The sequence below is a fragment of the Ictidomys tridecemlineatus genome, chromosome 11, assembly GCF_052094955.1.
Source record: "Ictidomys tridecemlineatus isolate mIctTri1 chromosome 11, mIctTri1.hap1, whole genome shotgun sequence".
Taxonomy (NCBI): Eukaryota; Metazoa; Chordata; class Mammalia; order Rodentia; family Sciuridae; genus Ictidomys; species Ictidomys tridecemlineatus.
Genome location: NC_135487.1, coordinates 67,263,576 through 67,280,360, shown reverse-complemented (window position 1 = coordinate 67,280,360; position 16,785 = coordinate 67,263,576). Strand labels below are relative to the sequence as shown.

General features: G+C 34.7%; 1 protein-coding gene across 11 annotated transcripts in view; it reads left to right on the top strand.

Annotated features, from left to right (window-relative positions):
- Positions 1–16,785, top strand: part of Ttll7 (tubulin tyrosine ligase like 7) — a 145,251-nt gene that overhangs the window by 100,198 nt on the left and 28,268 nt on the right. For 9 of the 11 annotated variants that reach the window (XR_013427870.1, XM_078026604.1, XM_021732259.3 and 6 more), the window contains 4 exons: positions 1,446–1,641; positions 7,618–7,823; positions 8,823–8,957; positions 10,734–10,814. Coding sequence is in view for 10 of the 11 variants with exons in the window: in XM_078026604.1 (XP_077882730.1) it covers positions 1,446–1,641; positions 7,618–7,823; positions 8,823–8,957; positions 10,734–10,814 (618 nt within the window). In the remaining variant the exon portion in view is untranslated. Of the gene's footprint in view, positions 1–1,445; positions 1,642–7,617; positions 7,824–8,749; positions 8,958–10,733; positions 10,815–16,785 lie in introns of those variants that run through there. The other 2 variants (XM_078026607.1, XM_078026606.1) reach the window with 2 other exon arrangements.

Genomic DNA, 16,785 nt, shown 5'->3' with positions numbered 1-16,785 from the left:
TTTCCTAACATTGTCAAAATGTTTGATGATTGTGTTACTGGTAAATGTTTTTATGCACCTCTCTTTGAACATTGTTAGTGCTCAGTGAAGATTAAACTATCAAAAGGAGAACAAGTGTTGAAACACAAGTGTGCCTTGGTGTATTAAACCCCTTTCCTGCTCTGGTTATATTTCATCCTTGCAAAGCCTGCAACTTTAAGAAGCTCATGCTTTGGCTTACTATGTATTCCAGGCACTTCACGAAGTGCCATTTCTCTGTCTTTTATCCTACACGATTACACTGGAGAATATACTTCTTTTCAGTGAAATCCCATGGTATGCAAGGATTTCATTATCATGTATGCTAACATCAAAACCTCTTTATTTGATTTAACACAAGCCTCTCGTATGCAATGGCAGGAACCTCTCCCAGAGGAATAGGAGGCAAAGTGTGTGTGTAACAAATTGTCTGTTAAAATGACTGCATCACAGAACCGTCCTGTTCTCGGTCCTGTGCATTCTTTCTGAAGTGATGCTGTCCCATGCCTTTTCCTGTCACTTCAGCTGGCCTCTTTGGAAACTCATTGATTGGGAGGATGGGAAACAATGATTCTGATGAGATCCTGAAACATACTAAGAGGACGTTTTAAGTCTTTACAGATCTACCTACCTTTGACCTAGGTCCCATCCTCTAAAAATATCCATGTCAAACTGATCTTCACTTTATTATCATTTTGTAAATTGTAGCACTGGCAATAAAAGCAGTGTGACTCCCTTATGGCCAGACTGGGATTATCAAAGTAAGGAGTCCTCTGAGAAGAGACATGAGGTGTTCATGACCCATTTGAGAAATAGATAATTAGCTAAAACTTTTCATTTTTATATATGAAAAGGGTCAGGGGGTATAGCTCAGTAGTAGAGTGTGTGCTTAGTGTGTACCAGGATCAATTCCCAGCAACAGGACTGACTAATATCATCCACAGCAAATTAGTACCTTGTTCTTGTTGTGCCTTAGGGCTCTGTTTTAAGATGTGGCCTTACTTATAGAGGCTTCTCTGGTTGTTGCTTTGTGCTCTTTTTGTTCTTCTTCCTTTGCAGCCTTTCTCCCTCCACCCCCACGTTTACTGAGTGACTTGGTATGGAATGAAGAAAAGCCAATTACCTTTGTGATTTTGATATCTTTATATCACGTTTTCCCTTAGTTTTCTTTTTTTTATTCTTGTTTACAGATACTTCTGGTCTTTGTTATGATCACGTAGAAACATTTTTCATGACTGAGCTATATTATTTAAGAAAGCGTATTTTGCAGGAACGACAATCCGTGAGTGCTCTGTAGGCTGAGCAGTCTACAGCAGTAGCCTTCAGTGAAAAGCAGCAAGCGAAGGGGAAATTAAAAATAGCATCTAATCATGTTAATGAGCCTTTTGAAAAATTCTAGCAGAATAACACATTTGCCTCTGTTTCAGCCTCTATGTTCTATGCCAGAGAGTTCCGAGGTAATGAAAAAGCAGAAGTATTGCAGCAGCGACAGCAGTTATGAGAGTAGCGGCAGCTCCTCAGAATCTGACGAAAACGAAGAATATCAAAATAAGAAAGGAGATGAAGAGCAAGTTCCATATGATCTTAAGCACTCCAACCACTGCAAATTAGTTCAACAATCCAGTAAGTCATTTTCTTCCAAGTTAACTAAATATATGAAGAATTAGGGAGTTGAATTTATTAAACTCAATAAAAGGTCCTTGGACCAAATGAACCCTTGTGTGTGAGAAGACCTGGATTCTACCCAATTTCCTTCCCTACCTAGACTTGGGCATATACATCCATCAAGCCCTGTCAGGTTCTGCAAATAGAAAACAATAGGCTTACCTTAAGGATCCACCCATCTATATTTCATGGTTTTTAAGTATTGCAGTTTTGCATGGGTCTTTCAAAATGTGCCTGACGACTCATCTGCTGGTTATGGTTTTTTAAAACCCATGTAGTCATTTTCCACTTCCCCCTCTCCTGTCACCCTCTTTGTTTGATACCACCACCTATTTTTTAAACTGTATGTATCCCTCTAGGCAATTCACTTGAATGTATCTGTGAGCCACACAATTGTGAAATAGTAGAAGTTTTGTTCCCTCCTATTTTCATCACAGGTAAGCACTAAAGTCAGGGCTTTTGGTGCATAGGAAATATTTAGGAAAGCACCCAACCAACTTCTCAGTCTCCTTCTCTTTCTGTTTCCTTTTCTCTCTTTTTTTTCCACATATTTCCCTTTCTCCTGTCTTTCATTCCTTATTCTATCCCACGTGCCCTCTACTGTCCTTGTGATTCTTCTTTCATTCACAGATGTCCAACATAACTGATCTCCAATCCAGGACTTTATTTTTAACACCTGCCTTTGATATGTGATTATGTTCCAGTATGCACTGTTTGCCTAGTGTTCCAAGTCGAAGGGTTCTTTTAAAGGGACACGTTCAGTTACGTAGTAAACAGAATTGTGAGCCTTTGTTGATCTCCAGCAATGGCTTAATATGTTAAGTCTCCAGTAATATGGATATCTCCAAACTGGTATTTCATGATTATGGCAAATTCCATGTGGAATGAAGAATAGATTTTAGAGGAATGGTCTTAATTTTACTTCCAAATTATTCCAGAAAGTTACATCCTATGACTGCTCTTTGAGCATTTGTATATTTGGAAATAATGTGTTTTATGTTCTGTATCATTTGTTTAAGGGGTGTTCACCGACCACCTCTTCCAGAGTTTGTAAGCTATTCTACCTCCTTTTTTTCTTAAGGATTCCTTAAGTACTTTCAGTGTGTCTTCAGTTAAAAGCCTCTGTTTTTGTTTTGGAAGTTGACATTTTCCTGCCCAAGTGTTGTCAGTTTTTGCCAGCTGCTCCTACTAGCTAATTGTCTATCCATAACAACATCAACTAGTGAGGGGTAAAGGAAAGGTAGAGAAAAAAATTACTGGGGTTCTTATAGGCTCTGAAATTCTTTTTGGTTCTCAGATCAATAGATTAAAAAATTGAGATAAGTACAGTTGTGTACTAAAACAGGGTATGGGTTTTAAAAAAATGTTTTGAATATAAATGTTCATTTTAAACTAGCCCAATTCAGTTACAAATCTTTTTCCTTATTAGTTGTATTTTCTTTTATATTCATTAGGGATTATAACAAGGGTTTCACCTTGTTTTATATTCTCTTTAATCTTATACATTGTACCAACAAATTCTCCTTGAGTTTTGTCACTGAAGTGATGCAAATGACCAAGACATCATCCTGATTATATGTAGCACTATAGTTAACTTGGGAAGTTCAGATTTGTAATAGTTTCAAAGGGGGGTATGTTTTGATTTGATATGAGATAATCACATAAAAAACTATATAAAATACTTTCCTTACGTAATTTGTGGAAGTTACAACCATTTTTTGTTAATCTACCAAGTATCATTGGGGTGTCCAACTGTTTTAGTTTTTTTCTGTATGAATTTTCTGTGTTTGCAGATGAGCAATGGGAATCTGTACTACTTTTCCTCGGCTTTGTGACAAATTATACACATCCACACCTTCGCCTTAAGCTCTGAGGTTAAGTGATCAGGACTCTAGTGTAGTTAGTAGGAAATGATTTGGGATATTTTCTTAGTAGAAGCTTGTTCTTTGAACATACTAAATATGTCCAGTTCTTTGTAAAAACAAAGAAAGATGGGCTGACCAGTAACTACTGGTAACTTCTCTAGAAGCAATGTGTTTTGCTGGCTTTTCTTTTTTCATTTTAGTACTTTACCACTGAGCTACATCCCCAGAACTTAATTTTTTTTTTTTTTAAGATTTTGAGACAAGATCTCACTGAATTGCTGAGGGTCTTACTAAGGAAAGTATTTTATATAGTTTCTTATGTGATTACCTCAGATCAAACCAAAACATAGCCCTTTGAACTTGCCATTCTCCTGCTTCAGCCACCAAATCATAGGGATAACAGATGTGTATCACTGCACCCAGCAAAAGCAATGTGCTTTATTAATTAATTTACTCTGTTGGTTCTTTTCAGCTAAACCTGACAGTAGAATTCATTTTGATATAATTATACAAGCATGGAATATATACTGTTCTAATTAGGACTCCATTCTTATGGATGTACATAATGGTGGGAGTCACTATGGTGTATTCATATATGTACAAGGGAAATTTATTTTGGATTCATTCTGCTGTCTTTCCTTTCCCTATTCTCCTCTCTTTCCTTTATTCCCTTTGTCTAATCCACTGAATATGTTATTCCCTTCTCCCCCTATTATTATGGATTAGCATCCACATATCAGTGAAAACATTTGAACTTTGGCTTTTTGGGGCTGGCATATTTCAATTAGCACGATAATCTCTAGATCCATTCATTTCCTTCAAGTGTCATAAAGTAATTCTTTATGGCTGAGTAATACTCCCTGGTACCATATATACCATATTTTCTTTATCCATTCATCTGCTAAAGGGCACCTAGGTTGGTTCTGTAGCTTACCTATTGTGAATTGAGCTGTTACAAACATTGATGTGTCTGCATCACTCTAGTAAGCTGAGTTTAAACCCTTTAGATATGTACCAAATGGTGGGAAAGCTGGGTCAAATGGTAGTTCCATTCCTAGTTTTTTTTTTTTTTAAGAAAACTCCATATGACTGTCCATTGTGGTTGCACCAATTTGCAGTCTCACCAGCAATGTATGAGTGTGCCTTCTTCACGTTCTCACCAACGTTTATTGTTGCTGCATTCTTGATAATTGCCATTCTGACTGGAGTGAGATGAAATCTCAGTGTAGTTTTAGTTTGCATTTCTTTAACTGCTAGAGATGTTGAACATTTTTTCATATATTTGTTAACCATTCTTTTTTCTTCTTCTGTGAAGTGTCTGTTCAGTTCATTTGCCCATTTATTGACTGGAATTTTTTTTTGGTGTTAAGCTTTTTAAGTTCTTTATATATTCTAGAGGTTAACACTCTATCTGAGGTGCAGGTGGCAAAGAACTTTTTTCCTATTCCATAGGCTCTCTCTTTACATTTTTGATTGTTTCCTTTGCTGTGAAAAAGCTTTTTAGTTTAGTGCCATACCATTTACTGATTATTGATTTTACTTCTTGAACTGTAGGAGTCTTGTTAAGGAAGCCAGTTCCTGAGCCAACATGTTGGAGTGTTGGGCATACATCTTCTTCTAGTATGTGTAGGGATTCTGCTCTAATTCCTAGATCTTTGGTCCACTTTGAGTTGAGTTTTATACAGGGTAAGAGAAAGGGGTTAAATTTCATACAGGAATTTCCAGTTTTCCCAGCACCTTAATTGAAGGGGCTTTCTTTTCTTCAGTGTTCATTTTTTTTTGTGCATTTATCTAGTATGAGATAACTGTATTTCTGTATTGTCTCTGGGTCTTCTATTCTGTTCCATTGGTGTTCTTGCTTGTTTAGGTGTCAGTATCATTCTGTTTTTTATTACTGTCACTCTGTGGTATAATGTAAGGTCTGAGATTGTGATGCCTCCTGCTTCACTTTTCTCAGGAAGGATTGCTTTGACTCTTCTGGGCCTCTTATTTTTCCAGATGAATTTCATGACTGCCTCTTCTATTTCTATGAAGAATGTAGTTGGAATTTTGTTGGGAATTGGGTTGACTCTGTGTAGTGCTTTTGGTGGTATGACCATTTAAATTCTTTTTTATTTGTTCTAATTTGTTATACATGACAGTAGAAGGCATTTTTGACACATCATATAAAAATGGAGTATAACTTCTCATTCTCTTGGTTGTACAGGATGTAGAGTTACACAGGTTGTGTAATCATATACTCATGTAGGATCATAATATCTGATTCATTCTACTCTCCTTCCTATCCCCATAACCCCTCCTCCCTGTTTACTCCCCTCTGTCTAATCCAAAATACCTCTATTCTCCCCCTGAAACTTATTTTGAATTAGCATCTGCATCTCAAAGAAAACATTTGGGCTTTGATTCTTTGGGGTTGGCTTATTTTGATTAGCATAATATTCTCCATTTTCATCCATTTACTGGCAAATGCTATAATTTCATTCATTCTTAAGGCAGTTTAATATTTCATTGTGCATATATACCAAAATTTCATTATCCATTCATCTGTTGAAGGGCAACAGATGGTTCCATAGGTTAGTCGTTGTGAATTGAGTTGCTCTAAACATTGGTATGGCTGCATCACTGTTGTATGCTGATTTTAAATCCTTTGGGTATATACCTCAGAGTGTGTCAAAGGGTAATTCCATTTCAAGTGGATCAAATGATGGTTGCATTCCAAGTTTTCTGAGGAATCTTCATACTGCTTCCCATAGTGATCGCACCAATTTTCAGTCCCACCAGCAATGTATAGCATTTTGATAATATTAATTCTGCCTATCCAAGAACATGGTGTGTGTGGGGGGGTCTTTTCATCTTCTATGGTCTTCCTCAATTTCTTTCTTCAGTGTTGTGTAGTTTTCATTGTGGAGTTCCTTCACCTCTTTTGTTAGGTTGATTCCCAAGTATTTTATTTGAGGCTCTTGTGAATGGGATAGTTTTCCTAACAGAGAGAAATGTTTGGGTATTTTTCCTGATTTTATAAAATTATTTAATTAATGAAGATTGATATATTCCCCAAGGGGGGGGCAGAGAGGAGAGAGACAGACTAAATGAAACAGAGGTTATACAGAACAGATGAATTAAAAAGAGATTAAAAAATATTGATAGTATTGAGTGATAATCTGTTTCCCAGAGTCAATAGGCACATTTTATCAGGAACAAGTGGATCTCTTTCTTATATATTCTCAGTGTACATTGGAGGAAAATATTCTGTTTTTTTTTCCCCCCTGAATAATTGTTCTGGTAACAATTCTATAAATCCATATGTTTTCTTCATTTAGATTTTTAACTATTGAAATTTAATCTATTTTTTATTCATTTCTGTAAATAAGATTGTTTAGTATTATTTTATAATAACCAATTATATATTTAAATTCCATTAGAATAATCTTTATATTTTTCTACAAGGGCCTATATTCTCTAACTTACGTATTTATCCTGAGCGTTTTCTAGACTCTTTCCTGTCCTTCCTACAAATCTTATAATAATATTCAATCTCTAGCTTATACCTAGGTTCTAATAAGTGACCAGTCTTGTCCCAAGAAGGGTAGATGGCATATCATGATATTATAGAAAGAGGGAGGCCATTGGATCTGGATAGGTAAAGATTTAAGCCTGAGCTCTCCATCATGTTGGTGTGTGTCTCTTAGCCTTTGGGCCATTAGGATTATATTCTTCAGAGGACTTCTGTGAGCATGATATACCTGGCCTATAGAAGGTGCTCCATCACTGTTAATTTCCTTTCTTCTAGTTCTTTTATGTAATGTTTTGAGAACATAACATTAAAGTACTGTTTATAGTGTTATCCCATAAGAGCCATTCTTTGTACACTAGTGAGGTTCTACGCCAAATTTGTTGTTTAAATTTAAGAATTAACTCCAAATTTATATTTTCATGATAATGTCTGTGCTTTGACATTTACCGCCACTCTACTGCCACCTAGTTTGATCTTTGGTTTATAAAGACTTGCTACAGCGGGAAACTTCTACTTACACCACTACTATACTTCCCTCTTTTCCATCATTGATAGATTCCATGAGGAGGTCAGTCAGTTGCCCTCGGTCCATCTCTACTCACTCACCTCCCATGGGGGACATTCGCCCTGTTTCTGCTCAACAAGTGATATCAATATCACGGCCAACTTCAGCATCTCGGTCACATTCCTTAAATCGTGCTTCCTCCTACATGAAACAGCTCCCTCCTGGTAATGAAGCCAACTCTGCCAACTCTGAGGTGGTAAGTCATCTGCTTTGCCTTTTCAGGATTTCAGACTGTACTCTGAATCTTGGTGGCAAAGGGAATCTGCTTCCAGGAGAAGAGGTTGAGCCTCAGATCCTTTCTGAGGTTCAATTCATGACCTCCTGGCATTGGAATTACTCATCTATTTTAGGCTACAACTTAGAATGGACTTTTAGAATACAGACTTTATCACAGAACTCAAAGATGAAACTGAGAATAGCATTATTTTATTTTCTACTTGCTGATGTAGTAGGATAATATTGTTGAAAATCATCTGAGTGAATGTATGGTTTTGTAGTATGTTATGTAGTCTGTCTGTAAATTTCAAAAAATTTCTTATATAGAAAATTTCACTTACCAGGACTATTGATTAATAGATTGAAAAAATATTGATAAGTTCTCCTTAGTGCACTTAATTAACAATCTTGTTTATAACGGATATGTTAGTGCTTCTTAGAGCAAAGTACAATATTGTTTATATGTTGTTTATTATAAATATATAAATTAACATACAACATTCTCTCTTTAGTGTGAATTCCATAAATTTAGAATTAAATAAGTCAGTGGATTTATTTTGCAACCAAGTACCTTCATATAGACCAGGGATTTAATTAGTTCATTTATTTATTTAATGTTGTTGTTTCCAAAGAGAAGATGAATTTCTTTTGGCGATGATGACTAAATATTTTTTCTAATTCACAGTTGTCTAATGTATATGTAGCAAATGAAACTGACCAGGAAGTCATTTTTAATTATTCATATTTTTATTTTAGTTCTTTGAGCAAAATAAAACATAACCATGTAGAAACATGAAAGCTACCCTTGATATTTATATCCATTTAATGACAAGAATTTTTAAATATAAAAATATATTTTTCCTTTTATTATTATTTTTCAATTAAAAGTGCATCATTTTTACCTAGAAATATCTTTCAGATTATACTGGCACAATGAAATAAGACCCCCTCCAAATATCTGTATTCTTTCAAATTTAAGAGTGAGACTTTGCGGCAACTGAAATCAAAAGAACAAGACGAAGATTTAACAAGTCAGACCTTATTTGTTCTCAAAGACATGAGGATCCGGTTTCCAGGGAAGTCAGATGCAGAATCAGAACTTCTGATAGAAGATGTGAGTCTTTGATATATTTAAAATATCAAGGAGCATTTATTTATTCTTTGAATAGTAAAATTTATTTATTGGTAGCATTATATCTCAATGACCAAAATTAATTGAGCTTCTTTTCAGCTTCTAGAAGCTTTACAAAATATAGGGAATTATTTTAATTACTATGATTCAGGAACAGCAACATCTCATTTATAATCAACAATGCTCAGTATAAAGTCCTATTTTAATAAGACTTTCATCAAGTGAAAAAATAATTAGCATTAAATAATTACTATTCCTAGCGATTAAAGAAATATCACATTAAAATCTTTTATTAAAATTTAGATCTGAGGTGTGATGAAAAAAATTGGGGCCCTGACATAAAAAGATATTTTGAGTTTCACAGTTTTTGGTCAAATTTTGAAATAGCGTATGCTGAATTGTGTTTTTCTTTTTACATGCACATTTGCACCATCTAGTGGACCATTATAAAATGGCAAAGAATCCTGAATACTTGAGAGTCAACTTAACATCTCATTCATAAAAGGTCAAAGTTATTAAGATATTTTTGGTGAAATAGCATTTTCTCACTCAAGTTTCCATTTCTTTATTCAAGCATGCTTTTTAAATGGTTATTTTTAGATAATTCCTCTGTAATGAAACATTGTTTGCTGGGATCCTCTTGTTGGGGGAAAGGGGTGTGGGGGAGGGGGATGTTTTGGTTTTTACAGAGAACTAGGCACCATCTAGTGGTCAACTGTAGAATAAAAATCCACACTTGGCCTTTTTAAAATTTTTAGCATTACTTTCGGCCTAAAGCAAGTATATACAAACAAAAACAAAAAACAGTGAAAAAATCTTCTTTGGTTTAAAAAATACACAATAACAATTTATATTTAGTAATTATGACGTAATTACAAATTATAAACCCCAAATATTATGCATTTTGTTGATATATATTACTAAAATGGCATCTTGTTTGAAGTGAGGCGATACATATTACATAAAAGAAAAGGGAAGAAAAATAGACACTGGCAGTAACGTATTATGCTAGATGTATTTTTTATTTATGTATGCTATCTTATTCAATCAAGTTCTTTTCTAAGTAAAGCCAATGACTGTACTAGACACTCATCATTTTATGTATTTCTTAGAGATATTAATTATATTTTGCTGCTTTGAATCAGAAGAAAACTAGACAGTCATAGAGTAGAGCTAATATCTGTGGCTAATGTGACTGTTCTATAAAGAACCTATAAAGGTTTATATAATTAATAGTTGACATAAGATTGCTACATGTTCACTATATGCAGTTCTTTATTCTGTTTGCTGTAGTATATATTATTAGGCTATGTATTTAGAAATTCTGTAGATGTATACAAAAGAAAGAGATAGCAGAATCCTAATTAAATATAAGCTACCTTCTAATGCATTATTCAATATTCTATTACTATGGATGATGTGGTTATTACAGCCCTGGGAATAAAGATAGAAAATCTATGTCTTGGGTTTCTTCCCAAAACATATGTGCCTGAAGACTTCTGCTTTCCACTCATTGTAGATTGTGTTATTGGTACAACAAGAAGAGACAGCTGTGGATTCAAATACTTTCTGTATTTCATGTTGTAGGTCTTCGCACATGTCTTTTTCTGAAAGTTGTCATTCTTTATTATGAGTGTTATTATATTGCTTTCATCCCACAAATTAATTAATAAAATTGTCTTTCACCCCTTTATTTTTCATGTATTATTTTCAATGAACATTCTGGAATAAATTCTTAATGTTTCTTCCCCCAAACAGATCATCGATAACTGGAAGTATCATAAAACAAAAGTGGCTTCATATTGGCTCATAAAATTGGATTCTGTGAAACAGCGAAAAGTGAGTAGTGCTCAGGAACAGCTCTGTCCATTTGGATTGTGTATTAAGCCAGGGTCAGTTAGTCAGATAGTCAGATCTGTACACGTTTGTTTACTCATTTCTTCACCAAGTATTCAACGAGTACCTACTATGCTAGGCATTGTTCAAAATTCTGAGGATTTAAAAAAAAAAAAAAGATCCATGCTTTCATATAGCTTACATCTTAGTTAACATGTTTGATAGGGTTGGGGTTCTGGCTCAGTGGTAGAGGGCTTGCCTAGCATGTGTGAGGCCCTGGGTTCAATCCTCAGTACCACATAAAAAATAAATTAATTAAATAAAGGTATTGTGTCCATCTACAACTAAAAAAATATTTTAAAAATTTTAAAAAAGGGGTCTGGGGTTGTGGCTCAGCAGTAGAGTGCTCACCTCCCATGTGTGAGGGCCTGGGTTCCATCTCCAGCACCACATAAAAATAAATGAATAAAGGTATTGTTTACAACTATGACTAAAAAATAAATATTTAAAAAAAATAAAATAAAAAGGTATTTAATATTAAACATGCAGTAGAATTTAAGATAGTATTAAGTACTATGAAGGAAGATAAAGCAGGATTAAACAATAGAAGGTAACTTTGGAGAAGAGGCTTAAATGAAACAGGAACCATGCTCTGCAGATACAATATTACGGAGCAGAAGGAAGAACTAGACAAAAGATCCTGAGGTAGAAATTAGATTGATGTGTTCGTGAAGCATAGCAAGGCACCATTATATTTATTCACTTATTCATAGTCCATTTATTTTTGCTGGAAAAGAATGAGTGATTTAGTGGTGAGAGATGCAGTTGGATAGATAGGCAGGGCTCAGATCACAACTTTATAGGCTATGAAAAGACACTGGGATTTATTCTTACTGGGAGGGTTTGACCTAACCAAGGGCATTTATTCTAATTAGAGGGAGGGCAAAGATAGGGTAGTGTAGTGGGAAAATGTGAAAGTTTTTTTTTTTTTTTCTGGTGGGAGATTTGAGAGGAGAATAAAGGAATGTTACAGTTCTTTTGGAAAGTGGGAGAGAGTCTGTCAAATACACTGGAACAAAATTTAAAAAGGAGATATGCTGTTTTAATAGCTATAGTGAAGTTGCTGTATTCTTTCAGTAATACAAATTACCATTTGTCCTTTCTAGAATTTATTTTTAATAAGTTGAACTTGACATTGATCAGATTGACTTGTAAATTATATATTTTATCTGTGTCAGCTGAACCTCACTGTTATACATTAGTACATTCAACAGATATTTATGTAGTGTCTGTCACGTGCAAATATAGTGCTGCTATTGAGGAGGTTATATCAGAGCTGGTGACAGGGGTAGACTGTAAATCATATGGCAACCCCTGAATCCATGTTTTCCTAGTCACTGGCTCTGGCCTTGATTGATGAAGATAGGGCATTTCATTAGAATTATAACCCTGAATTTCCTGAAGTCCATGTGATTTTTGCAATTTAAAAGAGAGAATAGTGTAGGTAAATTGTTAATTAAAATAAGAGTCCAGAAATAGGTCAAATTATTTATAAGACATGAATATACAATAAATGTGATATATCAAATCAATGGAGAAAAAATTATTTTTCCAGAAAATGGTACTGAAACAATTGGCTATTTGTAAAAAAATTAAGTTGGAGTTTATCTCTGACCATATACAAAAATAAATACCATATAGATTATAGTTTGATATGTAAAAAAGAAAATATGAAAGATTTAAAAGAAAATGCAGAAAGATTTTAAAGTAGGGAAACAAGAGAGACCTAAAAACTCCAAGTCTTAAAAGACTGATAGAGTCAGATTTGACTATATAAAAACTAATGGCAAAAGACATGTAAAACCAAGTAAACACAGTGGTAAAGAGAATTGGGTAAGAGGGGGTTGCTCAAGGAAGATAGATATTGTTGCATATAAAATGAAAAGTAACATCAGTAAACCAGTACTTCCTATAACTCAACTGCAAGGCAAACTAGTCTATAAATATCAACAAATAAAATGGCAACACATAAAAAAAAACGCCCTGAAAAGACAACTTATGGATCTTCACATTGCCAATTAACATGTAAATAGATCCTTAGCCTCACTAATGATGAAGAAACAGCAAATAAAACCCATCATATTGGCAAAAAGTAATAAGACAGATAATATCCAGTGATGGGAATAGTGTGGATAAAAGGGGATTTACCATACTATTAGAAGGAGAATAAATTGATATAACTCTTTAGAAAGGTAATTTGCAGTATCTATTAAAATTACAAATGTTCATATCCTTATAACTCAGCAAAATCGCTTCTGGCATTTTGCCCTATGGAATTACAGCCTGAATATATCAGAGATTTCTGTATGTGAGCATTCACTGCAGTGTATTTATGAAAGCAAAATACTCAAAGCTGCTTAAATGTCTTTCAATGGGTTTATGGTTAAAAAAAACTTTAGTACATTTATTCAATTCATTTGCATTCAATTGAATACTATTCTACAGTCACAGATATTAACCCAAGAGAGAACATAAGACTGTGACTTTGACCTATGAAACATATGTTAGTAAAGTTACCCACACTTTGCTAATTATGTCTGAAGGACACATGCAGGAAACAGCCAGTAAGTGCAGGGATTCCGAGAAGCTGAGTCTGTTTGCTCTCTGGTGCCTCTGTTGAGATACCCGGAGGCTGTCTGGGTTCAGAGTAACTCACAAGTGCCATATACTACATGAGGCTCATGTTGGCACAGAGGGAGCCATTTAGATTTGGGTGGTTTTTATTTTTATTTTCTGTTGGTCACCTGTGAGGCCTATGTGACTAACTTCCATTCTTCAGCCACATGAAATACAAATCCTAGGCTTATTTACTATGGGCTTTGTTCCACAGAACTTTCTGCAAGGATGGAAATGTTTATACCTGTGATGTGCAGTATAGTTGTGAATAGCCACATGTGGCTATCGAGCCCTTCAGATGTGACTGAGGAACTGAATTTTTATTTATATTTAATTAACTTTTAATTTAAAAGAGCCAACTATTTTAGTGGCTTCTGTATTTGAAAGTGTGGATCTAGATGCAGTGTTCTGAAACATTTTTGATGAGAATTTTCTTGGTTATCTTTCTGCTGATAAATTCAGAGGGTTTGTAAGAATGTCCAGTAAGTCAGAATTTCCATGGGCATTTCAAAGAAGTAGCACCATTGTTAACTTTCTCACTTTGATACCATCCTAAAAAGATACCAAGATATTTAAGAAACAAGTTAATAATATATAATATCCCCTTTAATCTACTTATGTGTGTGTGCTAGTCTATATATATTAGATTTAATGCTATATATATATATATATATATATATATATTATTAAAAGATTTGTTTAAACATGGATACCAGAATTTTATAACTTATTTCTGGAGAGAAAATTTCTTAAGCCAAGTAAAGAGAGTAGTGGCGTTTGGTGTCCTTTTTCCTTTTGTTTTTGTTTATGTATATGTGTGTGTGTGTGTGTGTGTAATTGTGTTTATATATTATGTGTGTATACATATACACATATATATTTCTATTGTTGTTATTAGAATAATCTTTTTAAAAATAGAGGAATGGCAGGAAGACCACAGACTTCTTTGTGGAAAGGCGCTAGTAATATAACAGGGATCTTAACCTGGCTTTCTGTCCCCAACAATGACCTTATGTTGAAGCAGGGGCAAGGGAAAGAGGTGGAAAGGGTCTCTTGGGGCCTCAGGACCTTGCCCAGCTCAGCTGTCCTTGCTGCCTGGACTCACTCTTCCTGTACAACATTCTTTGGGAAGGTACAGTCTATTTTCATGAAACCTGTCGGGTTCTTCCACAGCCAAACATCATCCTTTCCTACTTGAATCTTCTTGGTACTTTGTCCTCAATTGTACTTGTGGTCTACTTTGAGATATTTATGGATTTATTTTTTCCCCACCCTTTTAAAAACAAGAGTGCCAGACTTACCTATAGTCACCTGTAGGAGGCATCCTCTAAACACTTGTTAAATTGGTTCAATTCCAGACTTAGGAGCTCTGTTAATACCAAGCTCGTACCCTTTTTTCCTTGCTTCATTTTTTTCCTTGTTTGAATGCAATGAAAAATTAAGACAATGCTTTTCTATGTTTCACATGTGATATGAGAAGGCCTGATGAGCATTGTATGGCATGATCAACTGACATGTCTGATTAGTTATAATATTTGTGAATAGGAAGAAATTATTTATTGCACTGTTATGCTTCATTGGGTTTCTAAATTTAGAGTAAAAATAAACACTTGCTTATCAACTTACGAGCATAGCACCTATCCTAGTATATCTATTTTTCCCCTGTAGATTTTCTCTAAGAATATTTGTATTATCTTTTCTTCCAGTTCTAAGGGTGAAATGGAATTTAAGTGTTCGTCGTATACTGCTATATTTAGGTGGGGGTGGACCTATAGTGCTAAGGTGAGGGCAGGATCTTTGTTTACAATTTATCCATCCTGTTACCTGTTCTTTGAGCTCTTGTTTTGCCTCTTGCTTTGGTGTAACTGAACAGTATTATATTTCCTTTGTGTTCATAGACAGCAGCAAGATATCCCACCTGCAATAGGAAGCTTGCTAACATCCCACAGTTTGCACTAGCCAAACAGTTGCCATCATTCTTCTACATAGGTGATTTAATAAACAAATCTATTTTTGACAGAAGAATTCATATATTGAATTTTGGCTCTTAAAGAATAAAAATGTCTGATTTTAAGTAGAAAAAGTTTATCTTGCAAAGAGGCCCCTGAAAGTGTCTGAGGAATGCAAGGCACAGGCTGTGAGCTGAAGTGAAAGCTCAGGATTTCCACGTGCGACTTATTTGTAGCAATTTTTCATGCTATGGTCATGATTACTGTGGTTCCTTTTCTTTCTTCAACCATTTTGTTCTTTAAGAGACTTTTCCCAAAACAGACTCTACTTTCTCAGATAAATAGTGATGGGTGAGCCATCTGGGAAAAGCAGTAAGGCGAATCTTTCGGCATCATTGTGGGTTGACTTTCTTCCCCCACCACATGGTTAAGAGCTCTTACCCACGAGTAATCAGTAAAAGGAATGCCAAGACATATTTTTGTAAAACTTTTCATTTTTGTTAAATTAACTGTGCCAAAATATATCATTTTCACTCACAATCACAAAAAGAAACATAATAAACATAACACATTGGAAGTACAAGTCATCAAGCCAGCCAGCAGTGGGGAGGCCCTGAGATTTCATGTAAATGAAGATTTCTTTTTGGAGTTTTAAAAAATATTGTGTCTGCTTAATCAATAATATTAAGATTAATCAGGTGAAGTACTTCAGACAGAAATAACAGTATAGCAATATTGTGGAGACCACCATGAGCTCAAACTTCAGTGTTATTAACTGATTAATTTACATATATGGAATATTAAACATGTAACTAATTTTTCTGTGCCTTTTCTCTGCCTCAAGTTGATTTTAGATGAAAGAAGATGAAGAGATCACAGATTGACTAACTGAAAATGTTTTTCCTGATAATAAGAAGGGTAAAACTAGAAAGTCAGGATTAGGTGGTGGAAAGAGGTACTCAGCTTATAGAATTATAGATTTGGGTTCATGACTGCCTTCATCCCTGCTCCTAGGAAGTAACTTCTTAGAACTTTTTAAAGACTAACTTAAGTCCTGAATGGCTCTTGTCAGGAAGTAGGACATAGAATGAGGTTATCATCTAACCTTACAGAGGGTACAAGGCAGACTGGTTTTTTTTTTCTTCGTTACTAAGGATTCTCATGTCAGGGTGTTTCTCTAATGTATTTTATTTTACTAAGAAATTTTTCATATGCAAAATTATTTTCTATAGGATATGTAAAAATGAGGTGTATTTGGTCATCAGTTTGAAACTTGTGCTATTTCCTTATAAAACTAGGAAATGCATCCAAGTAAACCAAAAGAAGCATGGAAATTTGGACAGCTGAGG